Raw genomic sequence first — 18,473 nt, 5'->3', positions numbered from 1 at the left:
GGTCCCCACCAGCCTTCCCTGGGGACCCTCGTTTGCAAAAATCCTCTCCCCGTCCCACTCCTAAGCAACCCAAATTTAGCCCCCGAGAAAAACATATTTACAGAGAAAAAAGATGAGGGCACGAGGGGCAGTTCTGTGCAAACAGCATGGGCCCCCAGGGCAAGGAGAACACAGTTTCTCTAGGACATGGGGCAAAAGATTCTGAGGGGCACGATGGAGAAAGGAGAAGGGTTTGGGAGTTGCTTAGAGAAAGCACAATGGTGGCCCTAGGTGGCCCTGTGCCCCCACTTGGGACAGAGGGAGCCCCAGGGCCAGGGAGGCAGGGTGAGCAGGAGAAAGAAGCCACTCCCCAGGATCAGGACCAGGCCGGCCCCCAAGCCACAGCCCAGAGACCAGGAGTATTCATAGGTCAGGGCCGGGGACGGGGGAGGCTCAGGGCTAACTCTCTGCAGCAAGGCTTGCACGGAATGGCGGAACACCTCCAGGCTGACCAGAAGCAGCAGGCCTGTGGGGAGAGGAGAACAGATGTGGCCCTCAGGCCCCTGGGGTCCCCAACGGAGGTCTGAGCCTCTCCCCCAATATACCCCATCACATGCTTACTCAGACAAGAAACCTGGGGGACCCCCTAGTGATAGGAACAGAGTAAAGGGACAAAGTAGGTGATTACATAGTTAATCCCACTAGGGGACTGTAAGTAAAGAAAAAAAAAGCATGGGAGACCCCTGTAAGTTAATGGTCACTCAAGAAAGCAGGTTCGCTTAACCACAAAACCATGCAACAGAAGCCTGAGACATGCCCCCAGACAATGAAACAATGGTTGAATAAGACCCACATCCTGCCCAGAGAGCTCAGGAAGTTAATGATTCCTAACGCTCCTCGGCGCACATTAAAAACAAAAACATAAGGAAAAGGTGACATTATGCTGAAACCTGAGATGGCTTATCATATTTTAGTATATGTTACCGCCTTTTTGCTCATTTCCATTGTGCCATGACAGTCCCAGTTTGACCATGTAGGGACAAGAAAACTGTCCCGCCTGACTTGGAGGAGGAGCTGATGATGGAAGCTTGATGTCTACTCAAGAATGAGGAAGAAGGTCGTCTTCTCCCCCTCCCCATTTTTCCTGTGATTATAAAACTGTAGCCCACTAAGTTCTCGGTGTGGCACCCTCTAGCTCACCCACTTGTAAGGCGCACAAGCATCTTATTCTAATAAATCACTTCTTATCTATCACTTGGCCTCTCGCTGAATCCTTTCTGTGCTGAGACATAAAGAACCGGAGCTCCTCGGAGCCCCGCGAGATGCATTTCTGCAGTTTCACTCTCACCCCGTCAACAACTGCTTATTAAGCACCTACTCTATAGCAGGCACAATTTTAGAAGCTGGAGAGAAAGAAAGAACAAGACACAAATTCATAGAGACAGAAAGTAGAAGGTGGGTGCGGGGGTGGGGAGGAGGAATGGGGAGTTGGTATTTAATGGGGACGGAGATTTAATTGGGGAAGATGCAAAAGGTCTGGAGATGGATGGTGGTGACATCTGCACAGCCACGTGAATGGACTTAACGCCACAGAAGTGGACACTTACAAATGGTTCAGATGGTAAGTTTTATGTGAACGTGTCTTTCACCACTTAAAAAAAGAACAAAACAAACCAAGGAATCAAGAATCACAAAAGTCAAATTAAGACTCCATTAAGACTTCAGTAAAGAGTGATGATGGAATCTAAGTTGAAACCGTAGAAGCAGAGAGCAGAACGGTGGCTGCCAGGGACTGAGTGGAGGGGAAAATGGGGAGATGCTGGTCAAAGGGCACAAACTTCCAGTTTGAAGAGGAATAAATTCTGGAGATCTAATGTGACTATAGTTGACTATAGCACTATAGCACTATAGTGACTATAGCATGGTGACTATAGTTAATAATACTGTATACATAAAATTTGCTAAGAGAGTAGGTCTTAAATGTTCTCACTACAAAAAAAAATTTACTATGTGAGGTGATGAACGTGTTAACTTGTTTGATTGTGGTGATCACCTCATCATGTATATCAAAATATATCAAAACATCAAGTTGTAGGGGACTTCCCGAGCGGTCTAGTGATTCGGACTCAGCACTTTCACTGTCGTGGCCCAGGTTCAATCCCTGGTCAGGTAACTGAGATCCTGCAAGTTGTATACCTTATATACAATTGTGCATATATATATATATATGTGTGTGTGTGTGTGTGTGTGTATACACACACAATTTATACTTGTCAATCATATCCCAATAAAGTTGAAAAGAAAAAAGAGTGATGGTGGATTACAAAATGAAAAGAAAATCAGTCAAGTAATGCAATTTGATTAAAGAAAAAAAAAAAGGAACAAGACAGACAAAAGAACCCTAACCTGACAGAACCTATGTTCTACTTGGAGGAGACAAATGGTAAACAAATAAACCAAGGCTTGCAAAACTCAAATGTCTCCAGGAGACAATGAGAAAGTACAAACAAGTGAGCAGGCAGGTGCGGTGGGGGCAATGGCAAAGCGTAGCCCAAACCCGGCTTCAGCCAACTGCATGCAGCCCATCAGAAACGGCAACTCAGTAGACCAGATCTTCTGATTTTTCAAGAACAGCTAGCATTTTTTTAAACGATTATGATTTTTACGGGAATTCACCCAACCTTTAAATATTGGCTCAGAGAAATCTTTAGACACTGCCCGCCAAACAAAGCACATTTATGGGCCGTCGCTGGCCTGCGGGCGACCAGGTTGTAACTGCCAAAGTAAACACATGAGAAGACAGGATAATTTCAGACAGTGATGCACTGCTAGGAAGGAGATAAAAACAGAGTGATGGGAAGGGCCGTGACATCCAGGGGTGGGGCTGGGACTTTACATGGTGTCATCAGAAAAGCCATTGGAGCTGAGACCCAAATGGACGAAAAGAAGCCAGCCACGCACAAAACAGCGATGGCTATTCTGGGCAGACGGAACGGCTGGTGCAAAGGCTTTGTGGTAGGGTGGAGTAGAGTGTGTTAGAGGGAAAGAAAGAAAAGTCAGTGCAGCGGAGCAAAGAGGATGGGGGAGGGGAGGGTGGTGGGCAGTGGAAGCACAGAGGTGGGCGGAGTAAGATCACGTAGGACCCTCCGATGGTCACGCATGGCTCGTGCATCCTGGCTGCCTCCCCTCTCAGACCCCGGAGTCTGACTTCAACCTTGATCTCTGACCTTCCTTCCTCCCTACACTCCCAGTTCCCCCATGGTTTTGTTTTTGTTTTGTTTTTTAACTTTTTTTAAACAATTAATTTATTTTATTTTATTTATTTTTTATTTTTGGCTGCGTTGGGTCTTCGTTGCTGTGCGCGGGCTTTCTCTAGTTGCGGCGAGCGGGGGCTACTCTGCGTTGCGGTGTGCAGGCTTCTCATTGCGGTGGCTTCTCTTGTTGTGGAGCACGGGTTTTAGGCGTGAGGGCTTCAGTAGTTGTGGCACCCGGGCTTCAGTAGTTGTGGCTTGCAGGCTCAGTAGTTGTGGCGCACAGGCTTCGTTGCTCTGAGGCATGTGGGATCTTCCCGGACCAGGGATCGAACCTGTGTCCCCTGCATTGGCAGGCGGATTCTTAACCACTGTGCCACCGGGGAAGCCCTCCCCCATGGTTTTAAGTCAGGGGCCTGGAGAATACAGCCTGGAGTCTGCGTAACGTGGCTCAGTGGTCCCTTTGTGATCCCTTCTTGACCTCATGCAGGTCAGCATCAGGGCACTGGATGTGGAAAAGCATCTGGACGAGGGAGAGACACCATCGAGTCCCCTTCATTCCACTGCTAATTCATGCGTTCTCTCATTCAGTCAACAGATCTTAATTGAACTCTCATTATAAAATATATATAAAATACAAGAACAAAACTAGGGACTTCCCTGGCGGTCCAGTGGTTAAGACTCCGTGCTCCCAATGCAGGGGGCACGGGTTCGATCCCTGATCGGGGAACTAAGATCCTGTATGTCACACAGCGCGGCCCAGGAAAAAAAAAAAACCTAATGAAGGGGCTGTCCTCCTGGAAATTCACCCCAAAAGGGGAGATGGACAAAAATCAGGTAAATGTATCGATGTGGGTTGAACTGCATACCCCCAAAAGTTCACACATTGGGGTCCTGATCCCCAGTGCCTTGGAATTGACTATATTTGGAGCTAGGGCCTTTAAGGAGGTAATTCACTTAAAATGAGGTCATTAGGGTGGGCCCTGATCCAGTATGTCTGGTGCCCTTATAAGAAGAGATGAGGACACAGGCAAGCATGGGGAAGGACCATGTGAGGACACTGGGAGAAGACAGCCCTCTACACGCCAAGGAGATTGGCCTCAGAAGGAACCGAACCTGCTGATGACATGTTGATCTCGGACTTCCAGCCCCCAGAACTGTGAGAAAATACATTTCTGGTGTTTAAGGCACGCAGTCTGTGGTACTTTGTTATGGCAGCCCTAGCAAACAAAGGCATACATAAATGCATAATTCCAGGAGGTGATCAATTCTACAAAGAAAAATAAGGCAAGGTAGGGACACAGCAGGGAAGAGGTCTACTTTAGACAAGGTGGCCAACAATGGTCTTTCTGAGGAGGTGACGTATGATCAGCGACTGAAATGATCTGCAGAAATGAGACATGGGAAGCGCTGGCGGAAGAGCATTCCAGGCTGAGGCGACAGCAGTGCAAAACACTCTGAGGAGGGAATGAACTTGGAGGGTCCGAGAACAGCAAAGAGGTTAACATGGACAGAACAGAGAGAACAAACAGTAAGAGGTGAAGTCTCACGTAGCCAGGAGCCAGGCCACGTAAGACCTCGGAGCCACATTATTCTAGTGGCAGAAATTCATCCGTGGCTTTCGATCTAGGTAGGAACCACAATATGATTTATGGTTTTAAAATGTCACTAACTCCAACACAAGAGGCAGGTGGGATTTGACCGTGGGCTGTAGTTTGTGGAGCTCTGGCCTTGACACACTAGCTTTGCAACAAGAATCTAACCAAATGCTCCCACATCTCACCTCTCCCACTAGACCTTATGAATGGGTATTATTATTATTATCCCCACTTTACAGATGGGAAAATCGAAGCCTAGAAAAGGGGCACGTGGGTTTGAGCCCAGCCAGGTCTACTCCAAGACTCTTCTCTTAGGCACATCACTTTACCTTCTCCCTGATCGAACCTGACTTCCCTCGAATGACCTAGAAGGGCCCACGTGACCTGGCCCCTGCCTGTTTCTTCAGCCTCCTCTCAAGCTGCCCTTCCCATCCTACAGCAGTATGGAGTTAGGACTTCTTTCAGGACTTTATTTTTGTTTTATTTTATTTTTATTTTTTGGCTGTACCACGTGGCATGCGGGATCTTAGTGCCTCGGACCAGGGATCGAACCCGAGCCTCCTGCAGCGGAAGCGTGGCGTCCTAACCACCGGAGCGCCAGGGAAGTCCCATTCAGGACTTTAAATGCACCCAATTTGTTCAAGCCTGGAGACCTTTGTGCTGCTTGGAATAACTGTCTGCTTACCCCTCCCTGAGCCCGCCTTACACATCCCCATTCTCTACATCCTTACTTGAATTACACGTCTTCTGAGAAGGCTTCCCTGACCACCACCAGTCAAGTCTCTGTTGGGTCTCCCTGTTATACATTTTCATTAGACTCTTTACTTCTCATTTATAGCATTTACCACAAGCGGTAATTGTTAACATATATTAATTTATATGAGTATTATTTATTTGCCTAATTTCTATCTCCTCCCTGGGTTGGAATTTGGGACTCCAACCCAGATCTTCTGATTCCCTGTTGATTTCCTGGTTTGTCTTTTAAATTATTTATTTATTTATTTATTTGTGGCTGCGTTGGGTCTTCGCCTCTGTGCGAGGGCTTTTCTCTAGTTGCGGCGAGCGGGGGCCGCTCTTCATCGCGGTGCGCGGGCCTCTCACTATCGCGGCCTCTCTTGTTGTGGAGCACAAGCTCCAGAAGCGCAGGCTCAGTAGTTGTGGCTCATGGGCCCAGTTGCTCCGCGGCATGTGGGATCCTCCCAGAACCAGGGCTCGAACCCGTGTCCCCTGCATTGGCAGGCAGACTCTCAACCAGGCGCCACCAGGGAAGCCCTGGTTTGTCTTTTAAACCAGTATCCTCCTCACTCTCCATGTTCCAGCCTCACTGGCTTTCTTTCAGGACTCGAAATTCACCGAACTGTTTCTAGCTTGGTTACCCATACTTTGATGTTCTAAGCGTCATCTCCTCAGAGAGGCCTTCTCTAACTCTGCTTTAAATGAAGTGCCCTCATTATGCATTCTCACAGAACTCTACTTTTCCTTCATAGCACTTAACTGCAGTTTGTAACTGTGGGATGATTTGTATCATTTCTCTGTCCTTAACCAGATGATAATCGCGTTAAGGGCAGACACCTTTCTAATGAATAAATGAAAGACAGGGAATGACTGAATTTCCCCCTTTATTTAGGAAGCTCTCTAAGGCACAAAACAATAATAAGAATGTGATTACTAATCATTTCTATTCGAGTGTGCTCTTGAACACTCATATCTCCCTGTCTCCTTTATTTTTGTTTTTGTTTTGGCCGCGCGGAGCTTGTAGGATCTCAGTTCCCCAGCCAGGGATTGAACCCATGCCCTCTGCATTGAACCCATGCCCTCTGCACTGAAAGCGCAGAGTCCTAACCACTGCACCACCAGGGAATTCCCTCCCTTGACTCATCTTGCACCAAGCCTCTACTTCATTTGTTAACTAAGGTTACCATGTACCTTTGCGCAAACTTTGCCCCGCTCTATGCTCTGATCTTCATTCTGTTCACTCATCTTCTTTTAAACTTGCCAAGTCTTTTACAGACTACATATATGCTATTCCATCACCACTATTACCACATCAAGGGCATCACCATCATCACCATCATCACCTCCACCACAACAAACATCACCAACATTGCCACCACTACTGTCAACTCCATATTCTGACTGGATAATTTCTGTTCCTCCTTCGATTATCAGCTTAACTATCACTTTCTCAGGAAGTTTCTCTGACAAGCCCCCCTACCCCAGTGTGTACCCCTTATATGATTTATCATAACTCTCATCACAATTATAGTTGGAGTATTATATGTGTAATTATTGGTTACTGTCTATCTCTGTCAGAATCTAGGCTCTATGAGGGCAGACACAGTGTCTGTCTTATTAATCTTACATCTCCAGCCCTTAGCTCAGTGCCTGGAACATAGTAGGTGCTCAGTAGACACACGAAAGATAAATAAATGAAGCTTATATAGTTAACGACTTATCTATCCACCTTAGAAAACATTTGATCCAATGAGGGCTACATTTCACAAGATGCAGAATTTTTTTGGACCCCCAACTCCAAAAATGCAACAGTTCTTGCAGACTCCAGGTCCAAATCTAAAAGAGTGTTTGGAGAACCTTCAATTCCCAGCCAACAACAGCGCTTGGACCATCCTCACATTTGAGCCTACTATAGCCCTTGTGCTTCCCAGCATGCTATGGTGCTTAGAGACCTTCCTCAACCTGACAGCATACAACAGTGCATGGGGACCTCCCTCAACGTCCCAGCTTGCAACAGTGCTTGGGGACCCTAGATTCCAATCTAAATAAGTCTTTGGAGACTCCCCAATTCCCAGTCAACAACAGAACTTAGAACTCTCCCATCTTTGAGACGTCTATAGCCTTTGAGCTTCTGCCAATTCCCAGCACACAACAGGGCTTAGAGACCCAACCTCCCAGCCTACAACTGGGCTTGGAGACCTCCCTCGACCTCCCAGCATGCAACAGTGCTTGGAAACCCAACTTCCCATCATGCAACAGTGCTTGGAGACCTGACCTCCCAACATGCAATGGTGTTTGGAGACCCGACCTCCCAGCATGCAATGTCCTCAGTCTGCAGGCTCTGAACCCTCACCTGAGAGGCCAAAGCAGATGGCTCCAACCCGGAGCAGGAACTCTGCACCTTTGCTGAGCACCATGATGATACAGAGGCACCCCAGGGCCATGACTGCCAGGCCTAGCACTGCTATCACCGCAGCTGCCAGATTTACCTCTGTGAGGAGGGGAAGGGGAAGTAGAGAATACAGGATGTAGGGAGTAGAGAGAACTCCCATAGAGGGACCCAGAAGATCCAGGACTAGAGAAGAATTTTCAAGTAGAAGATCATCCAGTCCAATGTTTTACTTATACTGTTGAAGGAAGAACTAAGACTCAGAAAGGGTCAGTTAACTGCTTAAGGTCACAGAGCAAAGAAAGGACAGAGCCAGGATTAGAAGGAGATGGGAACTACCAAGTATTACTTATGATCTGGTCACCATTTGTTTACCGGTGAGGAAACTGAGGCAGTGGGGTGTGTGGCAGACAACAGAGAAGGTGGTACGTTACAGCGGAATGATCCAAGTCAGGACTCTCCCCAGCTACTTTCTAGCTGGAAGATTCTGGTAAAGTCACTGAACCTCTCTGAAGCCCAGTTTCCTCCTCTGGAAAATCAAGATCAAAATCTCTACTTGACTGCTGTGAGGATTAGAAATCACATATGTAATGTACCCACATGGCACACAGCACTTGTTCCATATGTGTGCCTGTGATTATTTTGCTGTCCTAGGGGAGCACAGAGACTTGCCCAAGCTCACTTAGCACCAAGATAAAAAAGACAGGAGTGGAGAGGGTAAGTAGGTCCTCCATAAAGAGTCCTCCACTGTTTATGGAGGACCTACTATGTGCCAGGCACCATACTGCATGTCCTAGCTGCATCATTTCATTAAATCCTTACAAAGACCAGATAAGGTTCATGACATACCACAATTCTTTTACTAGTGGGGATATTGACATACTGACCGCAATTCCTTTACTGGTGGGGGTATTGACATACTGGGGTGATGGAGAGACTGTGGTTAGAGTAGAAAGGGTAAAGTCTTAGAAGTTTTATTGTCCAGTATGGTAGACACTAGCCACGGAGGGTCTTTTCATTTTAAATGGATTTAAATTGAACAAAATTTAAAACTCAATGTCTTAGTTGCACCGGCCACACGTGGCCAGTGGCTACCCTATCGGTCAGTGCAGATACAGAACATTTCCACTCTCATGGAATATTTTATTGAAGAGCACTGCTTTAGAGTTGGAATTATTTGGGTTCGAATCCTGCCTCTGCCTCTGCCACTTCCTGGGAAAATTAATTAAACCATTTATGGACTTGTGTTTTCTCATCTGGAAGATTAAGATAAAGCCCCTGCCCTGCAGGGTCATGGCAAGCACTGGAACTCTTATAAATGAAACACCCAGCGCTGTGTTTAGCATGTGGGAGATGCACACTTGTGAGATGCTAACGTACTATCCACAGAGAGGGGCTGGGACTTGCCCAGAGTGACACGGCATGCGGCAAAAGCAGAGCTGAGGCAGGAATGTTGGACACAGGGCTCTGGAGAACCACCTGTCTCCAAAGATGAGACCTCCCCAGGATTTAGGAGCTTGTGCCCATTCTGCGGCAAAGCAGAGAAGAAGACAATGCTATTAAGAACCCCTCTGGGATTAACAGATACAAACTACTATACATAAAATAGATAAGCAACAAGGACTTACTGTATAGCACAGGGAATTATAATCAATACCTTTTAATAAACCATAATGGAATATAATCTGAAAAAAATAACTGAATCACTTTGCTGTATACCTGAAATGAACACAATATTGGAAATCAACTATACTTCAATTTACAAAAAAGAAAAAGAAAGAAAAGAAATCCTTCAGCGTGATCAGCATATCCCCTCCACCTGGCGAAACGTTCTTACCTTTCTTTGTGGTTCTCTGGAAGATGTGAGCATCCTCTCCCGTGGTGAAGAATTTAAAATAAGTGCAGTTTGCTTCTGTGGCAGCAGGAGAGAGAAAAAGAGAGGTAATGACATGGAGGTCCCTAGTGTAAGCTCAGGGCTGGACATTTAACATAGCTCACACAATAACCTAGAAATATGAAATTAGCATCCCTGATAGACCGAGAGAAATCATGCTCAGAGAAGTAAAACCACCTGCTATCACAGGAGCTGGGATTCCAATCCAGAGCTTTGAGGTCCAGATCTGCGGCCTTGAGTGGGCTATTGACCTCTCTGAGCTTCTAATTCTTCCTGTATAAAGTGAGTTAATAGTCTCTTTCCTGGCTCTGTCATATGCGTTTGTTTAGGGTCCAGTGAGATAAGAAATGGATAATCACTTTATTCAACAAAGCACCCCAAGATCCAGGCAGAAGGCTAACAGACTCAGAAGAGATTCTTATCTCAGAAAGGATTCACGTCTAGACTACACAAAGAACTCTTGCAGATCAGCAAGAAAAGAGAGATAACCCAATTGAAAAATGGGCAAAGGATATGAATAGTCAATTCATAGAAGAGGAAGCGTGGATTACTCACAAGTACATGAAGAGATTCTCCACCTCACCAGGGATCACAGAAATGCAACTTAAATCAGCAGGGAGATGGCACTTTAGATCAGTTAGATTGGCAAATATTAAAAGGATAATATCAAGCATTGGAAGGATAAGAGGAAACAGCTGGGGGTGTAAATGGGTACTAGTCTTTTTGGAAAGCACTCTGACATACTTTATGAAGTGAAGTATGTTTATCCCTATAACCCAACAGTTTCACTTCTGGGTATACATTCAGAAAAAAACCACGTGCAGGAACATATATGGGTTGCATGATGTTCATTGCAACACTGTTTATAATAATAGGGAGTTGGGGGCACTTCCCTGGTGGTCTAGTGGTTAGGACTCTGCGCTTCCTCCGCAGTGGGCTTGGGCTCGATCCCCGGTCCGGGAACTAAGATCCCGAATGCCACACGGCGCAGCCAAAAATAAATAAATAAATAAATAAACAGGGAGTTGGAATCAACCTAGGTGCCCATCTCTATTGGAATAGACAAGTAAATGTGATGGATGCTTCCTGGGCAAGTCTCTGCAGCACACAGTAGCCATGAACTAGACTAACAGAAAGCAGCACAGAGAGATTTGAGAAACAGTGTTGAGCAAAAAAATCAGAAATGGGAAACAATCTATAGCACGATATCATTTAGGGAAATGAAAATACATACATATATAAAAAACTACTATATTTTCTAAGTTAAAATACATATTCATGGATGCATATCAAATGCATTAAAGAGATGAGTTAGGAAAGAATGAAAAAAAAAGAATAAGAATGTAAAATAAAGCACACGAAGGATCTTGCAAAGGCTGGTAATGATTTTGTGGCATAAACTGAAAAGCATGATTCATCCAAATTTGTGTACTTGAAGTTCAAGAAATGCCACACTAAAAAAAGGCGCTTTCTAAATTGCATTTTAAAGCCAGAACTTCCCACAGACTTCACCTACTCCAACTTTCTCATTCCACGGATGGGGAAACTGAGGAGAGAACAGAGGGAAAGGGAGGAGAGAGGTCGAGAATAAGAGGGGTATAAGAAATAGGAGACAGGTCAGGTGGTCTGGGGAAGTGGAAAGGAACTTTCCGAATTGAAGGGGGATGCTGAGGGACAAGAGATAAACTCCAGAGTCAGGTGAGGTGGTGCGGGACACTCCACCTGGTACTCTCAAGGAAAGAAAAGGGCATGAGACGTCCTGGCAGGAGCAGTGGGAAATGTGAGTCCTTATCCTGCAGCAGCAAAAAGTAAAGGATGCTTCGTGCAGCAGAGCAAACGGGGAGGATGCAACCTGTCACGAGTCGGTGGGGGGAAAGCGGTCTTCCTCTACAAGGGAAATGGGGAGTCTCAACTAGAGAATAAGAAGGTGTGGTACATCTTTCTGAGAGAGTATGGGGTGTCTGGCATCCCATTTTGGCTGCTAATGATTTAGGGCGTCTTGTCTCTGACCCCAGAGGATATGGCATATCCCGTTTGGAAAAGAGTAGGATGTGGGTCACCCCCCTTTGGGATGTCCTTTGATGGGCCATGGGATGTGTGGGATATTTCTGAAATCTTGAAATTTGTGAGATGTCCTCTGAAGGGTCAGGATTGTGGGATGATGGTGATGGTCCTTTAAGGAGACTGAAGCTCTTTCTGACCATTAGGGAGACATCAAGGGATGTGAGGGACCCCATATTATGCAGTTAGGTGGGGCAGGACAGCCCCCCCAGTGCAGTGAGGACCTTTGGGACATATTTATGGACTAGTGAGATGCAATATAGTGTCGTTGTTAAGAACAGAGATGACCAGGAACCCTCCTACGCCGTTGGTGGGAATGTAAATTGGTACAGCCACTACGGAGAACAGTATGGAGGTTCCTTCAAAAACTAAAAATAGAGCTCCCACATGACCCAGTAATCCCACTCCTGGGCATATATCCAGAGAAAACCATAATTCAAAAAGATACATGCACCCCAATGTTCGTTGCAGCACTGTTTACAATCGTCAGGACATGGAAGCAACCTAAATGTCTGTCAACAGAGGAATGGATAAAGAAGATATGGTACATATATACAATGGAATATTACTCAGCCATAAAAAAGAACAAAATAATGCCATCTGCAGCAACATGGATGGACCTAGAGACTGTCATACTGAGTGAAATAAATCAAACACAGAAAGACAAATATCATATGATATAGCTTATATGTGGAATCTAAAAAAAGGGTACAAATGAACTTATTTACAAAACAGAAGTAGAGTCACAGATGTAGAAAACAAACTTATGGTAACCAGGGGATAAGGGGGTTAGGGATAAACTGGGATATACACACTACTATATATAAGATAAATAACTAATAAGAACCTACTGTATAGCACAGGGACCTCTACTCAATACTCTGTAATGGCCTATATGGGAAAAGAATCTAAAAAAAGAGTGGATATATGTATATGTATAACTGATTCACTTTGCTGTACAGCAGAAACTAACACAACATTGTAAATCAACTATACTCCAATACATTTTTTAAATTTTTTTTAAATTAAAAAAAAAAAAAAAGAAAGAACAGAGATGACCAGGGTTCAAACCCCATATGACTAGCCTGGGTGCATAGACCGAGACATTTATATTTCTCGCTCCTCATTTTGGGGATGATAATAGGGTTGCTATGAGGATTGATGAGTTCATGCAAGTGAAATACTTAGAACAGAGCCGGGCACTACATTAGCACCTAATTACCAGAGCATCCTATTTCTCAAAAATTTGGCAACTTCCTGCTTGAGGCTCTGAGGGGTGAGAATTAGCCCGTCTGCACGCTGAGTGGGTGGTACCTCAGATAACAAGGGTGCTTGGCATCCCACTTTGCTATCAAGGGCTTGCAACATCCTAATTTGGACCCTAGGGATGTAAGAGATCACATCTGGAAAAGTGAAGGAGGAAGGAAATCCCATCTGGAGCCCAGAGGGATAGGAGATCTTCTTTGAGGGGTACTGAGATTATAGGACATCCTTTGGAGAGGAAAGAGTGTTGTAGATGCCATACGGGTGATCAAGCATGCGACATCCTAAATGGGCTCTGAGGGGTGTCAGATAGTTTCCTTGGGTCAGTAGAGGCGGAGTGAGATCCCATTCCCATTCCCTAGGGGTATAGGATGTCCCTCTGGTATAAGTTTAGGGCATGGCATGGCCTGTCTGGGAGAGTGAGAGGTATGGGATAGCTCTCTGGCATGGGTAGGGGTGAAACAGCCACTCTGTAGGGAAGTGAGGGGTGTCGAGGTGCCTGGAAGAGAAAATGAGAAGGGCTGGAGTGTCCAGTCGGGGAATTTGAGGTGGAATGGGTAGGAAACGAAGAAGATTTTCCAGGAAGCACAAGGTCTGCCCTGGGATGTTGGGAGGTGTTTGCTGAGAGCTGTTTGGTGGAATCCGTAGGAGGGAACAGCATAGACTGTACTTTGGGGTGGGCATCAAGGTGGTCTTTCTCCCCAGGGCGCACAGGATGGGGGTGCAGGCTGTCTCCAGGGTGGGAAGAGCAAGCTGACACCAGGAACCCAGAGTCTTCCTCTAAGGGTGCAGGCTGTCTCAGGGGCGCGAGCGTTTCTGGGAGACAGGCTGTCTGAGGGCACCAGCTGTGTCTGGAGTCATCGGCTGGGTCCGGGGGTCACAGGCTGTGTGCAGAGGCACAAGGCTTCTCTAGGAACACGGGCTAGCTGGGGGTACAGGCTGCTCTGGGGACACAGAAATGTCTGGGATCACGCGCTGTGCTGGGAGCATAGGAGCTCTGGAGGTCATAGGACAAGGGCACCGGCTGCTCTGGAGGCACAGGCTGGTCTAGGACAGACAGGTTTGGGGGAACAGGCTGCTCTGGGGGCAGAGGCTGGTCTAGAGCTACAGACTGGCCTGGGGGTGCAGGCTAGTTTGGGGGTACAGACTCCCTCTCTGCACAGTTTGTGCCTGGGGCAGAGGCTGTCCCCAGAGCACAGGTTGATGTGGGTAGGGGCGCATTCTGAGGGTGCAACCTCTCTCTCCTCGGGGCTCAGGCACGGGTTCCTCAGACACGGGATACAAGCCGTGCGCGGGGGCGGCGGCCGCTCACCTCCGGGCAGCTCCGCTGGGCCGCAGGTGTCTCTGCCCGCGGGCACGTCCGCCTGCCACAGTCGCTTGGTGCACATCTTCCAGAGCCCCAGGTGGGCAGCATCACAGACGGCACTGCCGTTGTCCCTGTAGGGGTTGAGTTCCACCCAGAACTCGGTGCCCACGGCCAGCACTGCCAGCGTGGCACCCACGGAGGTCAGCAGCAGCGCCAGCTTGATCTTCCCCTCGTGCTCAGGGGTCATGCTGGCCTTGCGCGCCCCGTGAGCTCGCCGCCGGCCCACGGCCCCCAGCCGGCGGTCCTCCTCGTGCATGAAGAAGTTGGACCACATCATCATCCTCGTCGCGGGCGATAGGGCCCAGGTGCAAAGAAGGCAGAGCTGAGGCGGGCTCCTGAGGGCTGGGAGTGGGGAGGGAAGCGCCTGGGGTCTTGAAGCGGGTGAGGGGCTCAGTTTCCACTGGTCTGTGAAATGGGAAGATCTGAATCCTCCCTGGAACCTCAAATGAGGAAGTCGAGGTCACTTCTGGGACCTAGATCCTCTGCTGGGAACCCTCTGAGGTTCAGAGAAGAGCCTGGGGTACCCACAGAAGCTCAGCAAAGAAGATGAGACTAGAGATAAAGCTAGGTGCCCCCAGCCTCACGGCTAGAGCCTGGGTACCCAGGAGGGGGGCCTGAGAGCTCCAGAAGCAGGAGAACTGAGTGTCAGCTGAAGCTCTGAGGGGCTGCTCTGGGGTCCCCACTGGAGGGAATCACCAAGGGGAAGCTGTGTTTCCTTGCGGGGGCGGGGGGTGGGAATCCGAGCTTCCCACTAGGGCTCAGAGTTTGGGGTACACAGGAAGGGGAGCTGAGGTCCTCTCTGTGTTTGAGAGGAGATGCTTCCTGGCTTCTTTGGGCTCAGAGTCTGGGGAAGGAGAAGTTGGGTCCCCTCTGGGGTTCAGAAGAGGAAAAACTGGGGTGCAGGGAGTTCAGAAGGGGAGGTCAGAATTACTTCAGAGTCTCAGAGAGGCAGTAGGATTCCCCCAACTTTCACAGGGGGGACCAGCAGAGTCCTGGCTGGGGTTCAGAGACAGGAGGCTGGGGACCTGCTGGAATTCAGGAAGAGGGGAGTGGGGGGGTCTCCCTGGCCATTCAGAGAACAGACCAGAGAAGGTCTGCCCTAGGGGCTGAGAGAAAGGGGCTGAGGGGCACCCCCAAGGCTCAGGAGGGGGACCTGGGGTCCCTGCTGGGGCTCAGATGAAGGCGCTGTGGTCCGCACTGCGGCTCAGGAAATGGGGACCAGGTCCCCGCACGCGGTTCAAAGGACAACTGGGACCCGGAAGGGACTCGGTGTCCCTTTGGGATCACTCGGCTGCCCCTCCCCCGGGCTCCCAGGGCCGGCCGGGTCGGGACGGCTCCAGGCTCAGCTCCAGGCCAGGCGCCTCCCTCAGGCCTCCCACCCCCGTCTCCTGGGTAGGGACCCCTCTCGCTCTCCTGCCTCTGCGCGGCGCCAACCCCAGCTCCGCGATGCCTCCGAACCGTCGGTTCTGCACGCCACTGCTCGCTCCGCCCGCCGGCCCGGCAGCTCCGCTCACTCCCAGCCTCGCCCCCATCCGCCCACCCCCTTCACCATCGCCGGCTATTTCGGGCTTGACCCGTAAATAACACCCGCACCTGTTGCCGGCGCCTGTTGCCATAGGGATCCCGGGTATTTTAAGGAGACGAGGGGCGGGGAGAAGGACGGCTGCCCGGGGAGGAGGGGCTGGGGGCCAGGTCCCGACCCGCTGGAGACCGAAAGGACTTTTACTTCCGTAAGGGGCAAGGGCGGGAGCTGAGGGTCCCATCTCCCAGCTGGCGGGAGAGGGGGCAGGGCGGGGAACCAGGAGTTTTGGTCCGGAGCAGGCCTGGCTGGGAACCCGAACTGCTCGGTCCAGGGGAAGAGGGGCAGGGAGGCAGGACTCCTGGGTCTGAGGGAGGGGGAGCTGGGGGCCCTCAACCCCTGGGTATGAGGGAGGAGAAAGCTGGGGCCGGGGGTCTTGGGTCCCTGAAAGAGAAGAAACTGGGGACTTTAACTCGTGAGACTGGAGGGAGGAGGGGCTGGAGGCCTGGACCCCTGGGTCTGAGGGGGGAGGAGCTGGGGGACCGGACCCCTGGGTCTGAGGGAGGAGGGGCTGGGGGCCCGGACCTCTGGGTCTGAGGGGGGAGGGGCTGGGGGTCTGGACCCTGGGTCTGAGGGCCCGGACCCCTGGGTCTGAGGGGGGAGGGGCCGGGGGCCTGGACCCCTGGGTCTGAGGAGGAGAAGACTGGGGCCCAAATCCCTTGCATCTTGAAGGATGGAAAGACAGAGTCCCGGGCTGGGGTCCTCCGCTCCCCAGGAGGTAGAAAGGGCAGGCCTCAGGGAGAAGCTGGTGTCAGGGGCGTGGGAACCAGAGCCACAGTCCTCTGCATCGAGTTTATTAGACGGGGCACCCCCGGGGGACCTTCCATGCAGTTTCAGCTCCCCCAGGGACAGGAACGGGGACAGCCAGCCGTGTGGAATGGCAGCAGGGCCTGATCTTTACCCTTCACTCCCTCCCTCAGCCCCTCTGCGATGGCCCAGGGGGGGACCCACCTTTCACCAACTCCTTTGCCCATGGTTGACTGCTCCAGCCGGCCCGGTGCATCCTAACCCTCTCTGTCCGCCGGGCGTCCTGTGCTGCTTCCGTTGGAGCATGCATTGCCCTGGGATGTGATTGTGATCGTGTACATCTGTGTCTGGCTCTCCCATCAGCCTCTGGCAGGGCTCGGGTGTAAGAGAACCCCATCTCATCGTCCTCAGCACCACCCAGCCCAAAAGGCGTACACAGGAGGCCTTAGGAAGTGTGCGTAGGTGATCTGCATGAATGAATGAATGGGCAAATGGATGGATGGATGAAGGGAGATGGTGACACACAGACATCCCCTCCCAAGCTAGGGAAGGACCCCCCTTCAGAGCACACCTCCCTCTGCATTCTGATTGGCCGCACTGCCTGTCTTCGGATCTGAGTTTCCAGCTCTGAGATTGCAAGGCCTGGTGCCTGGAAGGCCTCAGGGACTATTTCTTAAATGAATGAGTGAAACCTGTTCTTTCCTTCACCTCACCGGGTATTCCCAGGCCTTGGCAGGACTCAGAGGGGAATCTGAGAAAGTGCCTGGTGCTGGCAGCAACGTGAGATGGGAATTGGGCTGGGTGACATCCACCAGCGTCTCCATTCTGAGAAATCAGACACCTTCCTGCAGTACCTCTGCCCTGCCTCCTGAATCCATCTTCCCCTCCTGGCCCTGGGCCTCCCCATCTTCCTCAATCTTGCCTGCTGTAATGGCTCTCTCCTCTCGGGGGTTATTTTTCTTTCTTCCATCTCCCCGTCTGCCAGCCTCCCTTTCTCTCCTTTCACAGAAAGGGTATGAACTTTCTTTGGTGGGAAAGTTCTTCTCACTTTCATACCAAAAGGATGGCTTGGCCTCCCTTTCCCTCCACCTCCCCTCCCACAATCTCTTCCTTCCACTCACTCAAGCAAAACTCCAGTCCCTACCGCTGCACGGCGATGACCTCGTGTCAGGGTCATGTTATCTAACCCGTGGCTACTTTGCTGGTTCCCACGGATCCTTTTCTGGTTCTCAGCACTGGTCTCTGCCTACTTCATGGTCACTCCTTACCCCCTTAACTACATCTTCCTCCCCGTCCCCCACCATGCAGATGCCCCCGAGTCTCTGGCCGGGTTCTTTCTCTGTCGTCCACACTCATCTCCTAGGTCACCTCATCCAGTCCTGAGACTTTAAATATGCTGTCTCCTATATGCGGATATTTCCAAAACTTATATTTCCAACCACGACCTCTCCCCCAAGCTCCAGTCTCACATATCCAACTGGCTACCTGATACCCCAGCTTGGGTTTCTCACAGGCCTCTAACTTGTCATGGCCCAAGGAGGATGCTTGACTCCTCCCACCTGATCCCTTCCCCTGGTGACTCTTTTCCAGGCAACACACAGCAGCACCACC

At 49.7% G+C, this 18,473-nt stretch overlaps 1 protein-coding gene across 3 annotated transcripts; it reads right to left on the bottom strand.

Moving 5' to 3' along the window:
- Window positions 1-266: 266 nt before the first annotated feature.
- On the bottom strand, window positions 267-17,089 carry CACNG6 (calcium voltage-gated channel auxiliary subunit gamma 6). Of its 3 annotated transcripts, XM_068528008.1 has the most exons (5): window positions 17,067-17,089; window positions 14,483-14,871; window positions 9,790-9,864; window positions 7,917-8,054; window positions 267-505 (listed from the first exon to the last, which is right to left on the bottom strand). In XM_068528008.1, exons 1-5 carry the CDS (start codon window positions 17,087-17,089, stop codon window positions 267-269), a joined length of 864 nt encoding a protein of 287 aa, XP_068384109.1. The 3 variants fall into 3 exon arrangements, with proteins under 3 accessions (XP_068384109.1, XP_068384110.1, XP_068384111.1); XM_068528009.1 differs by lacking the exons at window positions 7,917-8,054; window positions 17,067-17,089 and having other exon boundaries at window positions 14,483-14,813; XM_068528010.1 differs by lacking the exons at window positions 7,917-8,054; window positions 9,790-9,864; window positions 17,067-17,089 and having other exon boundaries at window positions 14,483-14,813.
- Window positions 17,090-18,473: the final 1,384 nt, after the last annotated feature.

Source organism: Eschrichtius robustus, chromosome 19 (assembly GCF_028021215.1).
Source record: "Eschrichtius robustus isolate mEscRob2 chromosome 19, mEscRob2.pri, whole genome shotgun sequence".
Taxonomy (NCBI): domain Eukaryota; kingdom Metazoa; phylum Chordata; class Mammalia; order Artiodactyla; family Eschrichtiidae; genus Eschrichtius; species Eschrichtius robustus.
Note: the sequence above shows the minus strand (reverse complement) of the source record. Positions and strands in the feature narration are given on the sequence as shown.

Excerpts from the sequence above, each read along its gene's own strand:
- CACNG6 (XM_068528008.1), bottom strand. The coding sequence starts at position 17,089 with ATGGGCAAAGGAGTTGGTGAAAG. Across the intron at positions 9,865-14,482 it reads CCCAGCGGAGCTGCCCGGAG|AAGCAAACTGCACTTATTTT; the intron begins GTGAGCGGCCGC and ends CTGCTGCCACAG. Across the intron at positions 8,055-9,789 it reads CCAGAGAACCACAAAGAAAG|AGGTAAATCTGGCAGCTGCG; the intron begins GTAAGAACGTTT and ends CCCTCCTCACAG.